Source organism: Falco naumanni, chromosome 7, assembly GCF_017639655.2.
Source record: "Falco naumanni isolate bFalNau1 chromosome 7, bFalNau1.pat, whole genome shotgun sequence".
NCBI lineage: Eukaryota > Metazoa > Chordata > Aves > Falconiformes > Falconidae > Falco > Falco naumanni.
In genome coordinates, this window is record NC_054060.1 from 20,830,388 (window position 1) to 20,855,692 (window position 25,305).

Below are 25,305 nucleotides of genomic sequence, written 5' to 3' on the forward strand. Positions count from 1 at the left end.
TGTGTCCCTTGCTTTCTCTCTCCCTGCAACTGGCAAAGGAGAAACCCAGTGTTAAGGGGACCTGGGCACGCTTGTGTGCTCTCACAAATTTCAGGCTCAGAGCTTACAACTACAGGACCATTTTGCCTCTCCTTTTTCTGACGTGGTAGCTACCACTGTAGAAACTGTAGAAAAATGGATTTTCCCCCTCTTGCAGCCTGTTAAATGCTTTCTCCTTTTGTGTTCTTTCCCTCCTTTCAAACCCCATCTGTGTAGGCTGTCTAAATCACATCCACCCTCTCCTAGCAACCTTTTGCCTCCAGACTAACGCCTCAATCTATTCAATGTAATTTGCAGAGAAATTTGCGGCTGACTAGGTGCCAGTTGGGCATGGTTCTAAAATCGCTTTCTGAAAGAACCAGGCTCCAGTTTAGTGCCAGTCTGTGGCCTCTTGTCAGCCACTCTAAACTGGGAGCTGTCCAATGGGGTGCAAATGTATTCTCTGAAAGAGAAAGGACTTGGGACTGGTGACCTAACAGTGGCATTAGGAGAACAAGCCAAAGTTCTGAGAAAACAATGGTGAGAAAAGGTCTGTTTTAAGGTTCTTCTGAACTACACGGACTACTGAAATAAGTAACAGAAAGATTAAGCTAGAAAATACATTTCAGAACAGAGTACGAGTTGCAAAAAAACCAAGCAACCGTGTTATTGAAACAAATAAGTAGAAAAATCTATAAGCCTGACTGCAATGGTGACGTGCCATGAGTGACTTGTCCCTGCTGCTAGGACACCAAGGTGTCTCCAGGCAGCCCACCCTGTGCAACACCCTGTCACGCCTCAGAACTCGCCTCTTGTTTCGATCAAGGGGGAGGTTCACCTTACCCGTGTCTCAGATGGTATGCGTATCCACGTTACATTCATATAGCTGTGTAGAAGATTAAGCTTTGCCTCGAGAGACAGAATCAAACTAAGGACGAAAAAAGAAGGGAACAAACAGTCAAAAAGCCTGAAAGAAAAAGCAGTACTTGTTAACAGCGAGAGATGTAACAGCAGCCTGAAGGTGACCACCCACCGGACACCCACCCCTGTCCTCTGCCATGTAAGCAGAGAGCACGAACAAAGCCCTGTCTGTCTGCTAGAAGCTCTCCCCGTACTTCAATCAGGTATGGCTCCAGACATTTTAACGCTTAACACTAAAGTTACAGAAAGGTCTTACTTGGCCAGTCTGGTGTTATCATTGTCATCTTTTCCCCACTCCCAGTCTTTCCCAGGATCGACCGCAAAGTGCAAAGGCAGTAACTTGTGTTCAGAGTCAGTCAGGGGGATCACCGCTGAAGTAGAGAAGACACAAGGATAGGGGGACAGGGGGAGGACAAAAACAACAACAATGAAAAATAATTCAGCTGTGAAAAGCAGCATAAATGGTTGAAGTGTGCTGCAGAATAGCCACATCCAGAGCACCACAAACGATTTATACCAAGCTCCATTTCCCTGTTTTGATGTTTGTGCAACAGAACAGGCGAGGGAGAGGTTAATACACTGATTGCTCTTGGAGTGAAAGACAGTTACCTGGGGGGGGAGGGGCCGGGGGAGACCTCTGGGAGAACAATATTGCCATTTTGTAATGCACAACAGACAGAGCCATTAGAAAAGCAGAAAGCAATAGAAAGTTGAAATACTCTTACTGCCTCTCACACAGATGCACATACTTGTTAATTATTTTGTCACCTCATCTTAGTATCTTTCTGTTTTCAAATGCCAAAGGAACAAAAATATATTGATAACATCATTAAGAAACAAAGCAAACTGTAGTTACAGCAATTTTGGACTCAAACTGTGAATTAGCATAATCGAGATGCACAGATTGACATATATATGTGTTAAGAGGTCAGTTGGAGGCCTGTCTTGAGTGCAGTGAAAAGACCATTACTGCTGTCACAGCCCAGCATCACTGCCTGTTCTGGTTCTTCCAGCCCTTCCCTCCCCGCTAGGGCTCTGCCTTCTGACACGTGCCACTCCGCTTCACACGCAGCACAGGGCCTGCGCTCTGATTTTAGTGTCGAGCATTCAGCACCAGCAGGGAACTAAGAGAAAAGCACTGTCAGCTTTAATCAAAGCCAGCAACGTGCTTCCATTTCATCAGAAACAAAGCAAAAGCTGTTGAAGGACTGGGTGGCTTCCTCATCACTGCTGCTCCTCTGAACACCAATCAAGGAATTTTCTATACTAGATCCTTAAGGACTTTGCCTAGGTATTCATTCCAGGAGCACCAAAGGGCAACAAAACCTGGAGAAATCACCCAAACATCGTGGCACTGAATTATTGAAAATTAATTGCACTTACTGGTTATATGCTGTTTATAATCTTTTCTGCAGTTCAGAAAACATTTGTTGTTAATACAAAGGTACAGCATTTTTGGTTCAATATTGTTCCTCACCTAGTAGAATGCAGGAAATTTTAAACCTGCATTTTAGATTAACACAGTGAAGTCAGTATTTGGTTCAGACAGTTCGACAATAACCGCAGAAAATGTATGTATTTTGTCATCTTTGCAGACTGGAAATAAAAAGGTCAAACTTCCACAAATTCCGTGGATGTGTTGCCCCCTACTGCTTATAGCAGGCAATTCTTGAAATACTTTCCCCATATTAATGGCAACAGTGAACGTGTTAAAGTAAGTTAATATAAGAACAGCTGGAGATTAATCAACATCAGTTGCAGATACCACTGTTAGATGTAAGCACAGAAATTAATATTGTAAGAAAATTTAGCTCCTTAAAGAAACTCAATGTGAGTAAGTACCAGAGAGGATACCTCTGCAGTTCCAAATACACTGTAAAGCGAGCTCCTGAGGCATGAGAACACAAGACACCTACAGCACAGGTGACAACTGAATAAACTTTTCAACACTTATCGGTGTAATATGAGGGCTTACTCTGCTGCCTTCAGTGAAATTATTGCAACAACAACAATAGCTGAGAACACAATTAACTGATCACATTTCACAAGGAAAACACATACCCTGCCAATTAACTGAATTACTAGCAAGTACTGACTGGATTTACAACTGACATTACAGTGCAATTTATCAACTGTTTAAAGGAAGAAGGCAACTTAGAAAAGAGCAGCATAATAAGTGAAACACAACGCTTCCACCTCCGGTAGCACCTGACCTTACAGGTGCAGCCTGGCAGAGAACTGGGAATGTGAGCTGGGAGCAGATGTTGGCAAGCCTGGGCCAAAGAACTGTGCAGACAGTTGACTCTGTCTCTTTGGGATGCAAACCTCAAAAAGTAAATTTGAGTCCCTTTTCTAAGGACACCTTGAAACTAACGAATTTTCACATATTCAATAAATAGTAATTTTTAGACACAATTCTTTAAAGGAATCCTTTTTTAAAGCTGGCTGTTACTAGTGACACTGAAAATAACCTATTAGAAATGTTTAGTGATAATTTTATTGAAGTCTTAATATCAAAGTCCCAAACAAAGTTTAGAGCTGATTATCTGTAGCATATCACTGCTGTTTTAACTAATGCACACATTATGACCTATACTGTCTCCATCTTCCCACAGAAATTTGTTAACTATTATTTTTCAAACTCTGAGGTGAATGGAAACTGTATACTCATGGTAAGCGATACTGTGAGGCTGGAATGGAGCGCTACCATCTTCATGCAAAAAGTATCTGCTAAAATAATGGAGTTTTAAAATTCTGTCTTCATTGCAAGAGACCTCCTCTCTCTCTGCGAACTCTGTTTGATAGCGGGGGTTCCTTGTAGGATTTCCCCACATTCCTGACAAGAGTACTTTAATATTAGGGCTGCGAGCAGGATCCTCCACATGAATTTCTAAACCAAACCAGACTGTAGCAGCTTCCTGATGCCCAGCCACATTGGAGCTTGCAGCTGTGGTGTGGCAGCACAGTGACGCTTGGGTTGGGATGCTCAGTAGCTGAAGTGACACTATTTGGAACACACTCTACAAGTCCTAATGCTGACAGATGGGATACGTCACAAGTAACAGCAACTGGTTTGTCCGTGGCAGTTTTAAGAGGCACAGGGTGGACTTTCACACCATTCCCCAGCTGGGTGCACTACCGCCTGTGCTGCCAAGTCACAGTGCTTCCCAGCACTCATCTCCATGCCTCAAGCATCATTGTTCATCTTCTAGAAAGAACAACAATTTAACTAGTGCCGAAAATACTAGTAAAATAAAATGCTGACACAGACACTGATATGCTGCTGTTACAAACCACAGTCACACCTCTCCCACTTGTTACTGCAAATGGGCTGGGGGCAGCCATTTCACTGCTGGCTGGGCGGCAGTGCGTGGCAGCATGGCAAAGCGCGGCAGCATGGCAAGCTCCAAGTTCAATGAAGCACTCCTGGGGGCAGTTGAGAGCTGCTCTTTATTGTCCATAAACAAAGATCCCAAACACCTGCATAAATACAGCCTGCATGAATACAAAAGTATTTACAGGTTTTTAATTAGATGTTGTGGGTTTCAGAACAAGAGGGCTCTCAGTGGCCGTCAGAACGCCAGCTGTGTGCTGGTAAAAAGAAGACATATCAAAAAGTGTTTTAAATCCTCTTCAGACAAGAGGATGTTAGCATGCTAGATTCAGGCATGCTCCTGACATCCCATTACATGGTCAGAGTACAAATACTGTAAGCCATGAACAGCCTGGTTATCGGAGGTGCTCATTGTAAGAAGCTGTAGTGCTCAGCTCTCAGCTGCATTCTGGCAGTTCAAAATCCAGCCGTGTGCTGTGGCACCTGTGCAGTGTTTTCTGCTTTAACAACTGTGGCTCTCCCTGCCCCTGTGCCAAAGCTGCCAACATCTCTACGCCGACAAGGTACAAAAAATAAGGCGTTATTAGAGCATCCTTGTGCCAATCTATTTCCTGCCACAGCATCTGAAGGACAATAGCAATGCTGTGGTCGCTGTTAGATGCTGCAGTCTCTAACAGCAACCAGCTTGGCAGCCGAAAGCTAAAGCATTCCCTTCATCCCAGACTTAATGCCAAGGGCTCTCCGCTGTTCCACAGAATTGAAGCCTGTGTATTCAAGGCCCTGCAGTGAAACATGTAAAATTAGATCATAGTACTGACTATTTTGATTCAACAGCCCCTGTAATTAACCTGGATGAACTTGAACACGAGCAAAGCCAGTATTTAACATTACTGATGCTGTGCTGGATCTTTGGGAGCTTCTTCTCTTCCAGCACCTTTCCTGTGCGACTACAGGTGTAGGAAATGCCTACAGAAAGACAGTTTCTAACCACAAGTATATTTAACATTATTGATAGCACTTGTGGGAGAAATCAAGTATATGACCTTGTTATCAAACTCAAGATCTTGCAGCCTGCAATTAACAGGAATATACGGCTTGTGATATTGGGAATGCTTCAGTAGGGGGCACCAAGGTGTATCGCTGCATACTTAAACGGTACTGAGAGGTGGGGTCAGAGCAACTGAGAAGTAGTTTCCCTCACTGCCTTTTGTCAATCTTGTCACTTCGAGGATAGCACAATAGCAAAAGGTTTGGTGGGTGGCAGTTACTCTGTCTGCAAAGTTATTGCAGAGATTGTTATGTCTGTGTACTCAATCAAATTATTTATACACATAGGCTGTTGTAAGACCTGTGACAATGAAGTATTGTATGAAGTCAGATGGAGGTGCCTGAAATAAATGATGTTACTGTCAGGCTAGTGATATTCCAATCCCAGTTCTTAGACAGGAAGAAACAAGACTGCCTACTCCAGAAATTGTAATTTTTCACCACCAACGGACCTAAAAAGACCTAGACCAAAGACACAGAGGCATGTTGTACAACTCTATGATTTGTAACATAGACATACATGCAGGAGCTGCTAACCTAACGGCACGCTGACATTACAGTCCTGGCTGCATCGTATCATCGGCAACTACCAACAGTGGAACAGTATCCTTAAAGAGGCTCTTCAAAACTCTGTCTTTATTCGTATCACATTATTGTATTAAAATGGTTTCCTTTGCAGACTTTCATTCCTCACAAGGCGTTTCACATCACACCTCAGTGTACTGCTTTGGAAATGGTTCCTATGTGAAAAGGATTTTCCTAAGAGCCGCTCCTCTACAGACGAAGGGCTGGAAGCAGCTGCAGTGTCCTGCTGTGAACTGCAAAGGCCAGACCTATTGCCGAGCACCTACCTACACACCCCTGACAGAGCTATGTGCCCCTGAAGGCTCAACAGTTGGGCTGGATTGATTTTCCCACTGAATAGCTGACATCTAGAGCAATCTTCTTCTCTGTTTCTGTCTTACGATTTAGTCTCCTCTTCACCAACACAAAGTTTGCCAATACCACCTGCATCCCTTAGCAGAGTGTTTCCCATCTCACACAACCTCATATAAAACACCCTGTGCTCCTCCCAAGAAGGATGACTTAACTACATGTCAAATTCTTGCATGAAGATGTCTGCAACAAAACCTGTTGTTTGAGAGTTTCTTTCCTCTATTGCATCATTTTAATTAATGTCTTTCTCTCTACTTTACACAGCTGCATCACACTGACTGTCTCACAAGCATGGCAAATGTTTAATATATCCAAAATCAGATGAAATGCACACAGGGTTAGGGAATTAAACGAAGGATATTTACTTGCCTCTAAATTGCTTTCTAGGAAGGAGGACTAAATGAAATTCACTCAGGAGATCACAACAACCAGCATACATTCCATGTTTACTTTACATGGTATCAAAACACCCCTGCAGTGTCATCAGGCAAAAGAAAAAACCCAGGAGGACTCATACCTAATAGCAAAACTGCACTGAATTTTTCTAAAGGCTCACCATGGTTTTGGCAATACACTTTTCCTTTCCCAACAAAAGGAGCAAAGACACATAGGAGTCCATCTCACAGTATTCTACTATGAAGCAAACAGTTCTTCCAAACAAGGGCAGGAATAGCTAGCTCCTAGGCTACTGATGCAGGAACAAATCCAGTCCTGAAGCTCTTGTCACTCCCAATCCCATACACAGGAAGCTCAAACTTGACACAGAAATACCTGGTCAGACTTTGTTGGCAGTGTTCTGAAGTAAAGCAGAAGACAGCAAGATGATAAAACATCTCTACCAAACGTTTTTAAATGAGAAGTGCATTTAGCACACTAGAAGAGAGACTTCTCACTAGTAATCTGACTCATACTTAATCTTTACTTTACTAACCCAAATTAACAAATGCCTTCAAGAACCCAGAAGCACAGCAGGTAGCTCTGATTATACCTATTTACATATATGGAACTGACAGAAAAGGTTTAAGCACCAAAGACAGACAGTGATAGCACAAGGATTAGGACTGAAGAGTTCTTGGCTCCCAGTCTTGTGATTAGACCACTTAGGCTCCTAATACAGCAATAAAATTTAGTGGCTATTGTTTCCTTTCTGATAGATAAATACACGGACAGGTATCAGAAAGTGCTTTGTGCATTGCATTCGACACATACCCTTGTGCTGCCGTGTTTATAGCATACCTTGTTCTCTCTGTTGATCTTTTTGTTCCATGGAAACAAGTGCGGAGAAATGGGCCTGATCGTAGGCTAGCACAAGAGGTGAGCAATGGCATCTGTTAGGTAGAACTTCAAGTGGCAAATAAATTCCTCCAAATGGTATAGGTGCAAATGCTGCAAAGAAAAATGTGTTTTATATATATGTATGTATATTTTAAAATTATGTCAAAGAACAGTTATGTTGGTTCTATTGTGTGTAACAATTGTGCTACAACATTTTCAGAGCTCCAGGTGAGCAGCCTAAAGTGGAGTAATCAGTGCAGAAAACAGTCATAACAACAGGTAAAATTTCATCATAAAAACATCAGAAAATATACTAAGAACAATAATGAAAACTTTTTGTTCTTACACATATATTTTTCTTGCTCTAATTGTTTACTAGTAAAGATATTAAGGTCTTGTAATGAAATCCTAATGATTCTCACACATGTATCCAGATTGGTACCTTCCTGTAATGCTTTCAGGTACAAGATATTTTCTAATAAGCCACAGTAAATACACTACCGTCTCTTTTGGTAACATACTCTGCTTGTGCCTTGCATTAACAGATTTCTATGAGAAACATTACAAACATGTTTATAGTCCACACGCACATGTTATCACACCATATATGTATGAATGTGTATATGTACGTATATATAATGAACATAAGGAAAGATTAAAAAATTCCACAAATAGAATTTGAATGGGATGCTGCATCTGTAAAGGCAGAGCTTTGAGAGATTCTGTGCTTGTTTATAATTATGAGAAACAGCAAGTTTGGGCAGGAAAATCCTCTCAATGTGTTTGGTTCTAACCCATCATATTTCCTTCAGCTGTGAAAATATGAATCCTTGTTGCTGAAATATTTCCAAAATGAGCATAAGGAAAAAGTAACCCCAAACAATGCACTGTTTTTACTAGAGGCTTTTTCTTTGAAGAGTCTGCTGTGTCCAGACTTTGGGATGAAGAACAGCATTGAGTTTGAGGCACAGATCTACATTTTGGTGAGTCTGTCCAAATTTGACAAAGTTATTAGTCTTTCTGAAAACCGGTACTTTGTACATTAAACCATTAAACTGAGGTAACTTGCTCATGCTGGTCCATATGAGGCCAGTGGTGAACAAAACACTGTTATTACTGTGCAGAATCAGATTGGGTCAAGGAAGTGAAAGTGTGCGGAGGGGAATTATGAGGAGATGGAGCAACAGTGATGGAGTCTGTCAGAGTGGACAGCAACCATACAACCCCTACCTGGCAGTTCACAACTTGCACAGAAACTGAAATTACCCAGCATTTCCCTGTGGAAGTATATTTCTGTAAACTCTACCACATGTTGAATATCCCCCTTTAATCAACCAATCATTCCCCTTTAGTGAAGCATCATACTATCAATAATTAGTATTCTATTAGTTCACGGTAAAAAGTGAAAGAGACTAATTTAATCATTCAAGTCCTGTTCAGAGAGTTGTCCAGTTGGTTCCACATACGGATCTAACATTTGTGTGTTCACATGTGCAAACTGAATAAAACATTCTGGAAACTCTTGAACAAGAGGCTGCAAAGGAGCTAGTACAAACAAAAAGCCGATCTACACACATTCAAAATTCAGTTTTCCCAAGTCAGACTAGATAGATCTATGCAGAGTTTTAAGGGGCACTAAGATAACACAGCAAAATTGGAACCTTGTTAACACAGACCAGTAAGAAATGTGTTGTGCTCTGTAATTTGGTGGTTATTAAGTTAATAGTAAACATCTAGGATAAACAGGTTTTCCATGAGACTTACATAATTATCTTGTATTTTTTACTTTTATCTAGTAGAAAGGGATTAACATTCTGCTCTTCCCCCCACCTCCACAAAAAGGCAGCAGCTAACCCCTAAACACTCAGATGTGTTACAGCTGGCTCTTTTGTTTATGATAGTTTATGATTAATTCAATTTATGTAGGTACATACATTTCTAATGAAGAACTCTTACCTTCTCCCCCTGAGTCTCGCAACATTGTGTCTGCTACTACAACAATAGGTCTTCTCAAAATATGGGCTAAGACAAAAACGTGGAACTCTTCTAAGCTCTCATACACTGGATCTTCTGAATTATCAACTCTGGAAGACACAGAATTGACACCTTTTGAACCAACTTGAACCAACCATTGCAACTTTAGTGAACCAACATGTCACAGCAGCTATTTCTTCTTCCTTATCACTCATATTCCCACTCTTCTGAAACACATATTTCCAATTATTGAAATAGGTAACACAAGAAACTGGAAAGGAAGATATTGTTTTGGAAATAATATAATAGCAACATAGAAAATGTTTTCACTTGTAGACTCCACACCACCGGTTTAGTAGTCAGCAAAATTAATTATTTTCTGATGCTGTTTGGTAGCCTAATGGCAATAAAGAAGGTAAGTCTTAGCCAAGCTCCTGGTGTAAATCTGCTTTTGTCACAAAAAATGCAATTTCATGTGACACGCTTGGCACACAGACTCTACAATGAAAGGTGTTTTTCTAGTCCGTCTGAACCAAACAGGGGTGAGTTTACCTTGGCAGCGTAAGAAACGCCGATGTCAATGTGAGCAGAAGGAATGTAACTTATGAAGTCACCAGCTTTTTTTCTTTGACTATTACCAAAACATATCTTTTTAAGATGGGGAGATTCATTTTCCTTTAGATTTCCCAATGACAGGCCACCTACTTTCAGACATCTAAAATCAGAATTCTAACCATTTCACCTTGACTGCCTCCACAGATAACAAAATGACAGGCACATCTGGAAGCAGGATCATCCCTCTCCTCTGCAGCATTTGCCCAAAGATGAGATGAAAATTCTCATTTCTCTTTATAGAATGCAGAAGGAATCTAGATGGAGATGTAGTTAGGTGAGACAAGGCCAAGCATTTTTGCCAGTGGAGCTTTGTGTTTCAGAAAACAGATAAAAAGAATCAATACAAATATCTTATATGGCAGGAGAGCAGAACATACAATTCAAACAGTAGGACAGCACTACAGAGAAACCCAAGTCTTTTCTTTACATTGGCCTTCTATGGGTCTGATCCAAATACCACTGGAATTAATAAGTCTCTCCGTTCTCCATCTAGCTGGAGCAGATAGAGAGCACTTAAAAAAGTGGAGAGATAATACTTCATTTTAGATTAAAATAAATGTTTTATTGAGGATATTCCATGGGTGTAAACAGAGTTAATCCTCATCCAACTTCACAATAAGCAAGTAATTTAAGACAATGACAAAAACCTGCTGTTCTTGGAAGGAATTTTTTTTAAAATAAAAAATTTATGTAAAATATAACTGGAAGACAATTTGAGTGCTTGAAGTCTTCTGCATTCTGAAGAGTTGTTTCTTCCTTTCAAATGGCTGATACTGTTACGGAATATACATCTTGGGGGGAAAAATATTATTAAATTAATTATCCTTACTTGGAGAAAGTTCTGTTAGCTTACATCATTACTACTACTTAGAAGAACATAGAGATAAGACATTTAGGAAAGCCAAAAATGCATACAACAAGATTTGTAATTTTTTCACATCAGTACTAAAAAGCTCTAAAGCACCCAGGGAGCCAGTCCCTGTCAGATTCACCTACCACCTATACATCTATTTGCAAAAGCATTGAGTATCACAAGTGCACATTTAACAACACAAATCAATAGCATTAAACCACCATGCACGAATAGAGAGGCAAATCCTTACAGTGTAATTTATGGACTAAAATCCCTAAATCCCTTAAAATATACCTGTGCTACCCTATTCATCTGAATACTTCAGTCTTACTTTCCCAACCTATACAAATGTCAAAAACCCCCTTTTCTTCATATATGAAGAGACAAACACAATTGCTAAGCTTGTTTTAAATGTTCTCTTTTACCGAAAAGCTTACAAAAAGTGCAGTTTGATAGCTCAAAACATTTGACAGCAAGAAAAGAGAAACTTTATATTAAAGAACATGTGCTGCTGACTTCCAGGGATATGCTGCTGATGACTAAAGGCAACGGGGTTCTCCAAAACAGCTAAGAGTAAAAACCTGACTTGAATGACAAAAATAAAAAACATTTTTCCAGGTAGCAGCAGTATGCTTTGGATCAGCCCCAAAATCTTCCAGGAAATGGGAATGCCCAGCCCCTTTGGAAAGCTAACCTATAAAGTCAATCATTTAGGAAACAGATCATCCTATTATCTAGACTGCAAGAATAAATCTGTAAAAATCACCACTTCTCTAGCTGAACACTTCCAAGCCCTTCTATGACTTTTTAAGCATTTCATAGACTCTTTGGTTTCAGTTTTCTCCTTTCCTATTTTTCAAGTTTCATGTCATTAATATCACCACCACATCTTAAAGCGTTGCCTCTGCCCAGAAGACAGACATGAACACACTAGATGGAAGATGACAGAAAAACGGTGAGGCTGTGGGAGGCAGACAGAAGTGAAGATGGTCATTCCCAGCTGAGCGCCGCTTGGAAGTGTAACACACAGAGCACAGCTTCCATGAGGCAAGGCAAATAAAGGTGGGCAACGTCACCCAGGCACACCTGAATGAAGGCAGCGATTGTCCTGTCATTGCTGGGTGTGCAGAGAACTTCCATAACTACCTGTCATTAATTTTCATTATATATGAAAAATAGTGCACCCAACATAACTGTACGTGCACTGCTCTAGAGAATGTGGGACAGATACAGGAACCTTCTCACAGGTCTGATGGCATCCAGCCCATCCCTGAAAGTCTACATTAAAATCTTTCATCCCAGCCCAGGAGTGCAGCATACGGAAGTTATTAACAGTAGGCTGACGCAGGACACAAACTGATCAAGCAGCGAGACACCTCTCCTTCCCTGTATCACTCTTCCCGTAACTCAAACTCATCAAGAAATTTTTCCTGATGTTCAAACTAAATTCTGCATTTTGTAATTTTCTCTCATATTCCTTAATGAATTCCTCCCTGTTGTTGGCTGTCTCAGCTTTTCAGCATTTGCAGTCCATCACGTCACCCTCAGAGTAATTTGTTAGCCAAAGTTAAAAGAAAGTTAAAAGAAGTTAAAAGAATCATGTTACTGGCCAGATGACATGCTACAACGATTTCCACCTATCTTCTCATGTTCTATTTCCAGACTATCAGTCCTAAAGTTTTTCTTTAAATCCTCTAATTATTCCTCATCTCCTAGTAAATGAGGTTTCTAGAAGTGAAAGGCATATTTCGATGCCGCTGTACCAGAAGGACCTTCATCCCTCTGGTCAGCTGCTTTGGTCAAGCCTGACTGCACAAGGTCCAGCATTCCACTGGGCTTTTTTATCCTTCAATATCACATCATGAAGTTGCGTGATTCACTATTTTTGATCATATTCACGCCCTTCAAATCCTTCTCTTCTATGACACAGCTGGTTTCCATCACTCATTTCTGAAGAACCACCGTGGCTGCAGCTGGAAGGGATCTCTGGAGGTCCCCATGTCCAGCACCCCCATTCAAGCAGGGGTGCCTACAGCCAGATGCCCAGGACCGTGTCCAGACAGTTTCTGAATACCTCCAAGGAGGAAGACTTCACAGCCTTTCTGGGAAACCTTTTCAATGTTCAATTTTATTTCATCATTGCCATGAATTCAGGTGGGCCATCTTATATTATGTCAGTGTAACTGCTGAGGATTCAGTACAAATTTTCCTAAAGATTAATGAGAACGAAAAACTGTCATTAACAAGTACCCAGAGATACCTGCCACATCCTTTCATCCACTTATCATTCCATTTTTTTCATTGATCTTTATTTATGTTAACGACATGGCCATGAAAATGGTGGACAAAATAGTTTTGTTACTATAACATGGAACCAAAGGAAATTTAAGAAAAGTTAATGTAAAGTTAATTTTTAAATAATGAAATCCACATATATAAAAGCATATAAATCTGCATTGCAGAATCCTGCTTAACCAGGGCACTCTAAATAATTGATCTTGATTGTAAGAACAACTTAACAAGAAAGGAAAAAAAAATTTAAAACCCCCTCAGTCTATCCTACAGGACCACTGATACCTCGAATCCAAACAGAGCAGACACCTACTAAGCACTCCAAAGAGATTGTCTCTCTTATGGAAAATCTACTTTGTACTGTAGCCAGTAATGAAAAAAAACCTCAAAGAGCTGAAATGGAAAAGTCACCTACCCTGCTGCTCCAGCTGGCTATCTGCTGGCTGCTCCTCTCTTTTGCCTGTGAACTCTGAGCAAGATCTGTTTTCACGTCCTTGGATTTCCTTCTAAACCGCTCCCTACGGTAACCTTGCTTTTCTTTGCCATACATACGCTCCAGACTCTCAGTTTGTCCAACAGACTCGTAACAGCTATTCCAAGTTTAGATTAAGTTTCAGGATTCACACAGAGCAAGAGACCAATGCCTGCAGACAGTTGAGATGTACTGAAACAACATGACACGCATCAAGTTCTTCAACCTGGTGATTAGGTACAAGCGTGAGACCAGAATGAAATCTGGGTTCATATCTCAATCTGCCACCATTCCGTCTCTGAAACCTCTTCTTTCCCTGGTTAAGAATTCCAAAATTAAAACAAACATAGACTACAGCCACAGCTTACTAGCAAGCATAAATCCCTGCTGTAGGTAGGTGTAAGAATGTATCTGTTGATTTCTTTACACAGTGTTTCAGCAATGAGCTTCAAGTAAAACACAAAAAAATTGCACAGTAATGGGACATGTCCCTTCTTTTCTTGGCGGGGTGGGGGGTGGGGCACAACAACATGCTATACTGCATCAACTAAAGGACATACGTAACAAGAGTGTTTTAAGTTCCAATTTTTATTTCTTAGTCTTTAAAAATATCAGTATTTTCTCAGGTAAAAACAACATAAAGGAAGCAGTTTTGAAGGCATATAATAAAAGAGAAAACCTAAATTAACTCACCCTAGATTATTTTGGTTTGAATGTTATTTTGTGTTTAATTGTGTAGGAATGCATGCTTTTGTGTCACACATCTTCTGTGGCATGTGAGATGCAACCATCTGTCAAATAGGAAATGAAATACCTTGAATTCAACAAAAAATTGTTAAATAAAGAAAAAAACATTCCCTGCATAGGTACTAGTACTTAGTTTTAATATGACATAATTCTGATCCCTCCTTTGCCTTGAATTTTATCTCTTTTATAGAGTCTGGGGGATATCCACTGTTTCCCGATCTGAAGGACAGCCTGCAATAGCACATTTGAATCACCACAGCAATTTGATTATTTCCAGGCTGTGTTTGGCTTAAGTACAATTTACATCAACTGAAAATAGGCCAGCTGAGAAGATTTATTAGCCAACTGAAACTTCAGTGAAAAGGGAAAGATACACTGTTGTAATGAACCTCTTTCTATCTGTACCCTGTAACTGCTGCATATACTTAACAGTTAAAAAGGAATAGCCCTCCTATAATAGACAACCAGATTAGACATATATAGTTTTAAAGCAACATCTTTGTTAAATGATCTCAACTAAGTTACCTATAAAATGAGGGTTTTTGATAGGCACAGTAGTTTTGTATGAAGAATTGTACGTTGAAATATTCTGAACACCTAACCAAGCCCGAAACCTCAGAGACTGCATGCATTTGAGGGGCACTTTCTGTTTAAATGTTCTGGGTTTCTGCCTTAAATAAAAAGCTAATGACACATAGGAAGATTACAGCAATATTCTCTCCCTTCTTCCCCATTTAAAACCACTTGACTTTCTTAATAAGATGGTGCCAACAGCATACGAGACAGCTAGCTGGAAGGTGACAGTTAATACTAAATATGAATACCACTCACTTTCAAAATCTGTATTAGCCCACACCACGAGACAACCAGACATTTAGCTTTCAGCTCTACTAGGTTTTCAAGAAGTGAGAACAACAGCAGTATTCAATCTAGCACTAGAACAGGCTTTGAAATCTCTCACTGACGCTAAGTCTGCAAAATGAAGGAATGGATTGGAATTTTTTCTTTAGCAGTTATCGCCATAGTTAGGCTCTTAATAAAAACAGAGGACAAGACATTTTTTTTTTTTCAGAGCAGTTGCTTCAATTCAGTACCCCTGGTTGTGCTTGTAAATGGAGATAAACAAAACAATTACGTTCTGAAATTTGTTATTTACATTTACAGAGAGATGTGCAAATCTGCTTCATAATAAGAATCTGCTTCATAGTTAATTAGTTTGCTCTGCTTTAGTGCTTGAAGGATTTTACGTGTTAGAAACAAGAACTTAAGAATTAAGCTTTTCTGTGCTCCCTTTATCTTTCCCTTTTTTTCAACTTCCAAGCCTCAGAATGAGAGTGCTCTCAAAGAAGAAAACTTTGGAGGTTTAGTGACAATTGCTGATCTCCTTTGCATGTAGTTCACTCTGAAAAACAACTAAAAGGAACTTCCAGGTGAATGAGGCAGCATAATTCCAGATGTAGGCTTGTCACTGACTCTTTTGAAGCAGATACAACTTCTGATGCTTTAGCTAATTCTGACACCAAAGGAGAACATCTCATCTACAATTCAAAGACTAATTTTCAGGCTTTCTTAATACAGTACCTAACTAGAGAACATAATATGCCCCATCTCAAAAATACTATTCTGATATTCCTTTTCCTTCTCAAGGGCTCTATTTTTAACATGGGTACATTAAACTGAGAAAATTATTCATTTTGTCACAATCATTGTGTCTTTGGAATGATTGTAGAGAAATACATATTCACATCTTAAACAGGCCACATTTCTTGCCTGATTCCTCTTTCAGTATTTGAAAGGAAAAATTAACTGTGTTCTAGTTATACTTATTTTATTTTGATTTGCAAAAAAAATAAATGCAAACTATGATGAGAACATTAAAAATTATTTAAATTAATTCTTTATGTGACAGTGATATGTCATGTTTAAGTATCTGGGAACTAAAGGCAGAGATGGTTGGGTGATGGCAAATGCAACATTTAAGGACGTCTCTGATGGGTAGATACTGAAACTACACAGTACATGAAACATACAGAATGAAACAGACGGAACAAGGCCAGAGGGAACTGGTGGTGAATGGCCAAATCTAATAGAAATGTGAATTGGACTGCATTAGAAGACTGAAGCGTATCAACAGGAAAATATCTACAAACATGAGAAACACTAGAGATTAAAATGAAAACAAATCTAGTTCTTTTTTAGCCTCAAAATAGAAGAAAATGAGATGCATTATGATTGACAATTTTCTAAACAATGTCCTCCTGTATTACTGTCCTTGGCATCATAGGGTTAAAAGGAAAATATGATAGTCTTTCAAAGCCCAGAGAACATCATCTACAAATTGTATTACTTTCATCGTGTTGTATACCTTATTTTGTCGATTTACTTATTCACTTATAATTTTGTCAATTTTCTCCAGGGGAAACAGCAGCTAGAGAAAACACACACTGAGTAAACAAACACTACATATTTTTAGTGATAAACACTTGACACAAAACCTAAAGCTTCTGTGTTCTTAGGGTTGATCAATAATCCTATACTTTGGGAACAGGTGAACTGAAAGTGAGGGATGGTTTACTATAGCAACTACTTAAAGCAGTTTCTGTATGTAGATCAGGGGTATTTAAATGTTGTAGATACTATTTCATCTCAAACTTTTTCACAAATACGTTTCTATCCATCTTTTCTAATAGCTTCTAAACACCTAAACCAAATGCATCTGGGAATAAAGCAGACAGTACTGGGATTTTCCCCTATGGCCATCAAATATTCTGGTACTGTTTATAAGCAGCTAGTTGACTAAAATGCTACCAACTGAGTGTTACACTAAGATTAAACACACATACTAAGCTGGTCATCAAGAAAGCACACTTTCCTTGCTTGCCTGTTAGCACTGGGTAGTAACAGGCAAAGGCTGCAACTTTGCGGAGTGTAATCAAAGCAGCTGCAATCAGCCATGCTCTTATGGAATCCATCCAGATAAACAGATATGAAATTAGGTATGAAAAGAATCTGATGTGGTTCTTAGAAATACAGACATACCCTGTACAGAACCTTCCAGCAATATAAAACCTTACTAGGATGACAATAGATCAGTTTAATTCAAAATAAAAGCCCCTACAATCCTTAAATAATTCTTGCACTTGAGAGCACTATTTGTTACATGGGTTTAATAAAAGCTTGACTAGCCAAAGAAAGGGCAACTGTTCCTATCAGTGCAGCGTTAATTATCATGATTTTTAGTGAAAGTTTTTTAAAGTTGTTCAAAGAATGAAGTAGCATATTGATATTTCAGAAGGGTTTCAAGAGCCTACAAACTATAACTCTGTATTCTACTTTCTGTTTTAAGACACTGCATCCAAATATTTAATCTTTAGCCAAAAACAGTACTTCCGCTCCCCCCCCCCCCCCCCCCCTCATGTTTTGGGTTAACAGCATTTTAAAAGTAGAAAATGTGAAGAGTAACTTGGGTGACTTGCTCTCAAAAAAGATCTCTCTGAATACTCCCTGTTTGAACTACAAAGCAAAAAAAGGCTGAAATAAATGTATGAATATGAGAAGACAGCATTAAAGCTGTGCTAAAGCACAGTAAAAGTGATATCTTGGCACAAACTACTTTATTCTGAATGCTATTAGAAGATGTGATGTTTCCCTGTCATTCTGTGTTTTTGTGAAAATATCTGAGCAGCAGCTATCTTTCTGCTAAGTCTTCCTCAATCAAAAAGCTATGTATCTTCAGTGAGACGAGGCACTTCATCTCCTTGAAGCTAAATGCCACTGCCAACACACTTGTTCCAGAAACCAAGAAATGAGGATTAATGGAATCCTGACTCTTGGATGCAAAGTAACCTCAAGTTAGTCTGGTAACTGTACAAGGAAATGCTAAATATTATAATGGGATGTTTAGACACTCGTATTGTACCATGCAAAGAGATCACAACAGTTGAAAAGGCAGTTTGATGGTCCTATAAACATCATCATTCATTTGTACTGTATTGTTTTCCTACTGAGAACAAAAAGGGACAGATTTTGCCATACTCTAAACTTACCCTCCACCAGTGCCTCCGTTTTTGCTGAAATGCGTTCGCGGCTCACTTGATGCCAGTTTAAGCAGTTCATTCCACTCCCGTTCCCACTCTTCCTCTGTATACACTAAACCTGACTATGGGAGAGAATGAAACACCTTTATGATGATGCTGGTTAAAAATGAAATGTAAGCAGAGTTCTGTAGCAGTATTTATGCCTAACTTATTTTGAGATTCATACATGATACAGATTAATATCTTGGATCATTAATGGTTCAACATTTCTATTCAGGTCAAAGAATATTAGCTTACTAAAAAAAAGATCTAAACCACTCACTGCTAATTGGATTACATTTCTAGACGTGGGCCTGCTGCTACTAACACAGTGCTCCACTACTGGAGCTCCAGTTAGTCATACCCATATGAATTCCTTGCAACCACGGTCAGCATGCTTTACTGCCCATTTCTGGAGGTTTGCTGTCTTCCCCAATACCTGGAACTACTATGAATGCCCCCCCTGGTAGACAGGTGATGCTTTCTCCCTCTGTTCAAGAGCAGAATGGGTATGTAAGTGCTTCTGTGCCCCTGTATTTTCAGGTAGCCTGAAGTAGCTGAGCCAGTCACAGCTCAGCCATACTGTCACTGACTGCTGCCAACAAAAAGCAGATTACAGAAGTCACAACCATTTAAGCATGTTCACTTAATTGCGTTGAGGATTACTCCTGAAACTGGCTTTTCTAGCCACTGTTTGGGCGCAGACATCTTCAGATCAACAGTCAAACCAAATCTACAGGTGATTTATTTAGGAAACATCCACCCTATTTGGTCACAGCTCTAAGAATCCTAACTCACCATTTTGGGGAATCTTTCCTAAATGGGGTTTTCTTTCTTTTGTGCATTTCATCCACTCATTTTATAATGCTTGTGATAGCTAAATGATACATTTAATTTTGCAGTCCCAACTTTTCTACAGGTTCCAAACTCATCTTAGACCTTTATAGGCACAAAACTGTGCACATTTATGCTCACAAAGCTACAACACAACTGCATTCTGATATGAAACTTCTGAATACAAGTATCTTTCCCATTTTGCATGGGAAGCACAAGGAATTTGATAGCAATTACAACTTTCACCAAAGTCCAGAAGAACACTTTTTTTTAAGAAGACTGTCTTCAGGCATACAGACCTCCTTATTCTGCTGGGTCTGTTGCCATCTCCATCTTCTTTTCAGTGCTTCCCTTTCAGCTCCGCTCCTCATCATAGTGTAGAGTGCTTTACGTAAAACAAGGTCCCGGTCATGAAATCCCCACATTCCTAAAGTAGCACAGGACAACATTCAGTTTTAAAGAAGCAGCTGTGAAATACAAATAGTAACTACTAATACAAATAACGTTGCTCTATTAAATAATGTATAAGCTATGCTTCTTTTGCTAAGATTCTCTTTAGCAAATAATTCACTCATCATTTTTAAGGTTTCCTAAAGAAACAGTCAATACAGATAAGCTAATGAACAAGAGGGAACTCTAACAAAGTTTAAACTTTGATTAAGGAATGACTAAGGATTTGAGCTGTTGCAGAGTTTGCTTGCAGGCAACTTCAACTTTGCTGCAAGCAACGGAATATTCAGTGCACAGGTTGGTTTTATCTGTAGCTGCCAACAGAGCTTGCAGACACAAGAATGCTAATGACAACTGCAGGCACTTCTGTGAATCACAGATGATGCCAACACCCAAAGGCTCCAACTCTTACACAGCATGATGGTAAATTTCCTTTAGCTTCAACATCCAAATAAAGAGACGAGCATTCGAGATGACTGGAAGTCTAAAAATACCACCAGCCACAGGCTTTCAAGCTCATTTTAAGATAATAAAATGTCTTCATGTAGTCGAGAATAGTAACGCACAACATAAGAGAGCAGAGCTCTCACCAAGACACGTGCCCATAGACAGCCACATTTCAGCTACTGTACTGTCAGCTGCTGGCATTAAATATGTTTATTAAAGACTTTGCAAGTCAAAATACTCCAAATATTTGCTGCAAATAATATACAATTCCTCCTAATTAAAAATGAAGCAGACAAAGATAAAAGGATCCTTGGAAACAGCAAAAGCTCTTTTACGACTTCTTTCAAAAAGAATCTCTTCAAAATACTAAAAATCTCAGTGTTTTTTAAAAAGTCACCTTTTGGAGTTCTGTTGGTGAAGGATTTTAGCAACTGCAACAAAAAATGTTTCCTCATAATAGGTTAGGATATACAAGGCATATCAAAGACTTTCAGCTTCACAGGCTTCTGTTTATTTGATTTGAAGAAAGGCTTCAAAAATTCTGTATTAATGATTCATTAATCAATTGGAAATTATTTTAATTCACCCCAGATGCTGTTTCCCATATACCTAAACTTTACAAGGAGCCAACAAAGATAACAGATATTGCATTCTTGAAGATAGCAAGAGAACTGTTCAACAAAACCCAGAAAATGAATGCAATTTCTCGCCCACAATGAGGCCAATCCTGCAGAAGCCCCTGGAATTTGCCTGTTCCAGAGCTGTTAGGTCGGGCTCTGTAAGGAAAATGCAAATCACCGGTGTTTATGATATATACTGTTGCAATTACACTACTTTTTAACCTGATAAAACTCTCACCTTCCACCCTCCAGCATGCCTAAAGCAAACAATACTTAAGTGAAATTTGAAGAATATATTGCTCCAGAATCAGACTTTTAATGAAAGTCTTTGCATCTGATGTGTTTCTGAGCTTTTGCTGGGGACAGAGAAAAGTGGTAAACATTTTTGGCAGAAGGTTGCATGCACAGACTCTCCCTTACCTAGAGACGCAGCATGCAAGAGGCAGTTTCCATCACCCGTTGTAGCCAAGGGAAGAAGACGTTTGCAGCTTGTACACACTGTGGACCACCAATTTAATCGTCCTGAAAAGAAAGAATCTGTTAAAATGGTGGAATGGAAACTCAAACAGCACACTGTGTACAGGCATACAGTGATGTGCAATGTTTAAGGTTAATCATGAACATCCTTTCTACCAAATAAATGTAATGTCAAAAGTGAAAACTGAAAAGACTAGAAAGAAGAGGCAGATAAACTATTCCCTACATGTATTTGGAATAAGATAAGAGCACCTTTAATTGGTTTTGATCTTCTGCTCTCATATGCTGCATTCAGGTATGGATTTCCAAGGATTACGTGGCCTAAATACCGTTATGAGTCCTGCTATCAGTTCCCAAACATAATTGACATTGGCCTCCCATACACAGGTGACAGATTATGTTACAGCAATAACAACGCAAAAGACAAAAGTAGTATGTACATGTTAATCAGGATATGTTTCTGTCAGGTAAGTTTATTAAGTAATATTGTTTCAATCAGATGGATTGATTCAACAGCTGAGTTTCCTCTCATTTACCATAGTGTTACTTATTATTAGACCTACTAAAAACAACAACTAATCTACCAGAGAGTTAAATTGAGACCAAATGCATAGCCCAAGGTGTAAGATAGCATGTGGCTTCTCTCTTTGAGGACATTTAGAGAACCACTTATTCATCACTGCTACATGAAGCATGTTTTACAGGTTACAAAACAGATGGAATATGAAAAACACCGACAAGAGGACTGATATTTGATGTACCTAGATGAAGCAAATAAAGTCATGAAGAGTATCAGTGCCAAAGTCAACACTGGAAGTACAAAACTCCTGGCACACAGGTTGTCATGTGGTAGCTTATTGGAGTGTTACATCTTGGTTAAATGGTCACGTGAATATTTCTAATATAAAGAAAGAGAACGTGACTAATTGTATAACATTTTGGGGACATGGAAGAGCAGATGGTTAAGAATGATGAGTGGAGCTGGTATATTTCCCAAGACTTTTGGAAAGTCTGTGGCTAATGCACAATTGAATAATTGAATGAATAATGCAATAGGCAGCTTGCGATGGCTCCATTTGTTTGTCCCCTTCTGCAGACTTCTTCCCTGACTCCTTTACTTGCAAGCCAGAGAGGAACCACAACACATCTCTGTATTTGTACAGCCAGCCTTGCATTTAAGGTTAAACCCCCAAAACATAAAGTTCAAGCAATGAAAAAACTTTTCTCCATTGATATGTTTGGGGGACTTTATTGTTCTCTACAACTGCTTGACAGGCGGCTGTAGGTGGGGGTGTGGGGGTGTTGGTCTCTTTTCCCAGATAACAAGCAACAGGACAAGAGGAAACAACCTCAAATCATGCCAGGGGAGGTTTAGATTGGATATTAGGAAAAGTTTCTTCACTGAAAGGGTGGTGAAGCTGAAGCACTGGCACAAGCTGCCCAGGGAAGTGGTGGGATCACCATCCCTGGAGATGTTTAAAAAACATGTAGCTGTGGTGCTTAGGGACAGATTTAGTGGTGGACTTGGCCGTCCTGGGATAATGGTTGGACCTGATGATCTTAAAGGTCTTTTCCAACCTAAATAATTCTAGGATTCTGTGTTTTCATTATGAAATTATAGTGAAGGTTATTTGTAACAACAGGTAATACATATTGTGCAAAACCCCAGTATAATAATATTTTAATGTGTGCCCCGAATTACTTGTTCCAGGTACCAAGAACTATCTTGATCAAGAACTCATGTTACTACATTTCAGTTAGTCAGTATGGGTTGAGAGTTACTATACTGTAAAGGTAAAGATGCACAGTAGATCAATAACTAACCACATCTGGTAATCCTCATAAGATTTTGGCAGCTACTTTGTACATGTCCAATGTCTCAGACTAGGCTTATTGAGTTCTAAATTAAATATGCATTAAAGAAGTTTAATTTAAAGCACTATGGGGCAGCCTTTGGGAAAGAAATCTGAAATAACAAGTAATCATTTTTAGCAACTCCTATGCCTGTGGGCTGTGAAATAACAACTCGCCACCTGTTTTTTGCAGAATGTTTTGGTGGTATCATATTCGGTCATCAGTTACACCACGGTGCTGCCTAAAGCACAGTTACAAGACCCAAAACAGACAGACCTTAGGACTTAAAGGACTAGTGAGTGGTACTGCTTTGCAGATTAACTAGCAGCTATTGGTAATAAATGTCGACGTCTGGTGTTTACAAATCTTTTGAATAACAGGAGGTTTCTATAAAAAAGTGATCTGCTTTCAAGTAGATTATGCAAAAAAAGTTTGTGGGCTTGGTTAATGTCACAAAGCTTATGGCTGACTAAAAAAAATTAGCAGAAAGGCATTGGATTGTAATAAAGAAAGTGGCACATTTTCATTTTTTATATCTAGTGATATAGTGGATTTCTTCAGGGAAACAACAGGAAAGAGGAGCTTGAATGAAAACTGGGAACAGTTCTGTCTCAGGCTTATTTCTGTCTGCTTTGATGAGACAATATTTATGGACAAACCAGACCCACGTCTCACTCTCTCTCTCTCTGTTGGTCTCCTACTTGATCTTGCTGCTTTTTTTTTTCTTTTGCTCACAAAATCTATTTAATCTTAAAAAAATTTCAAGAAATGGAACTGTTGTTATACAGCAAAAATACTGTGAGAATATAGCCATGTTCTAGTACATTGAACCTTAACCTTAATTTTAGATCAAGATTTGAAGTCCTGTTCAGGTGACATGGTTTAACCCCCGCCAGGCAGCTAAGCACCACACAGCCACTCACTCGCTCCCCTCCCCCGCCTCAGTGGGACAGGGGAGAGATTCGGAAGGGTGACAGTGAGAAAACTAGAAAACTCATGGGCTCAGCCAAAGACAGGTTAATAACGGAAATAAAGTATAATAACCATAATAATGATGATGATGGTGATAATAATAATAGTGACGATAATGATGATAATAGATAGAAAATAACAAAAAAAGAGACAAATAAACCCCAAGGAAAACAAGCAATTCAAATGAAAAACAACTGCTTACCACCAACCACCCAAAGCCCAGCCTGTTCCCAGCAGCAGCCCCCAGCCAGCCCCCCCAGTTTATATACTGAGGTGACATTCTATGGTATGGAACAGCCCTTTGGCCACTTCGGGTCAACTGCCCTGGCTGTGCCCCCTCCCAGTGCCTTGTGCCCCTCCAGCCCTCTTGCTGGCAGGGCCTGAGAAGCTGAGAAGTCCTTCACTCAGCATAAACACTGCTCAGCAACAACTAAACCATCAGTGTGTTATCAACATTATTGTCATTCTAATTCCAAAACAGAGCACTGGACCAGCTAGTAGGAAGAAACTTAACTCTATCCCAGCTGAAACCAGGACATTATTTTTAGATATGACTAAAAGCCCTATCCAGGTTTATGATCTAGCAACATACAACCTGAGAGGCAGACACGAGCACACAATACTGCCCTTCCTTTGCGTGATACTTAAGATTTCAGGTGCAAACCCCAAAGAAATGTTAACAGACTCTAGTACCCTCCGTGGCTGAAGACAGCCAACTCTGCCTGTATTCTGCCGTCATCCCAGTCCTGCGCTACACAGCCTGTATCAGGCTTCACCTAAGACAAAGCAGATATTGGCTCCCCCATCCCCTTATTTGCAGGGCTCATCAAGAATCAATCATTCTGATACAGAACCAGATATAGACTTGTATTCCATGCAAAGAAGGTAAACTGAATCTCAGAGAAAGTTAACGTTGGAGTATTATTAATGGACACTAGAAAGGTTAAGTGTTACTTTCATAAGCCTCATACGGTATTATAAGCCACAAGTGTATTGTTTCTTGCTGCAGGATTTATGGGAGGAAATTGCCAAAGAAGATTCTAGATGGTTATATGACCTGAACGGCTCAAACAGAAGGCAGCAGAGAACAG

At 39.6% G+C, this 25,305-nt stretch overlaps 1 protein-coding gene across 7 annotated transcripts in view; it reads right to left on the minus strand.

Annotated features, from left to right (window-relative positions):
* Nucleotides 1-25,305, minus strand: part of OTUD7A (OTU deubiquitinase 7A) — a 146,504-nt gene that overhangs the window by 12,458 nt on the left and 108,741 nt on the right. For all 7 annotated transcript variants that reach the window (XM_040601683.1, XM_040601684.1, XM_040601687.1 and 4 more), the window contains 7 exons: nucleotides 21,332-21,433; nucleotides 19,694-19,821; nucleotides 18,531-18,643; nucleotides 9,488-9,615; nucleotides 7,493-7,642; nucleotides 1,196-1,310; nucleotides 862-946 (listed from right to left, as the gene is read on the minus strand). In XM_040601683.1, coding sequence (XP_040457617.1) covers nucleotides 862-946; nucleotides 1,196-1,310; nucleotides 7,493-7,642; nucleotides 9,488-9,615; nucleotides 18,531-18,643; nucleotides 19,694-19,821; nucleotides 21,332-21,433 — 821 coding nt within the window. The remainder of the gene's footprint in view (nucleotides 1-861; nucleotides 947-1,195; nucleotides 1,311-7,492; nucleotides 7,643-9,487; nucleotides 9,616-18,530; nucleotides 18,644-19,693; nucleotides 19,822-21,331; nucleotides 21,434-25,305) is intronic.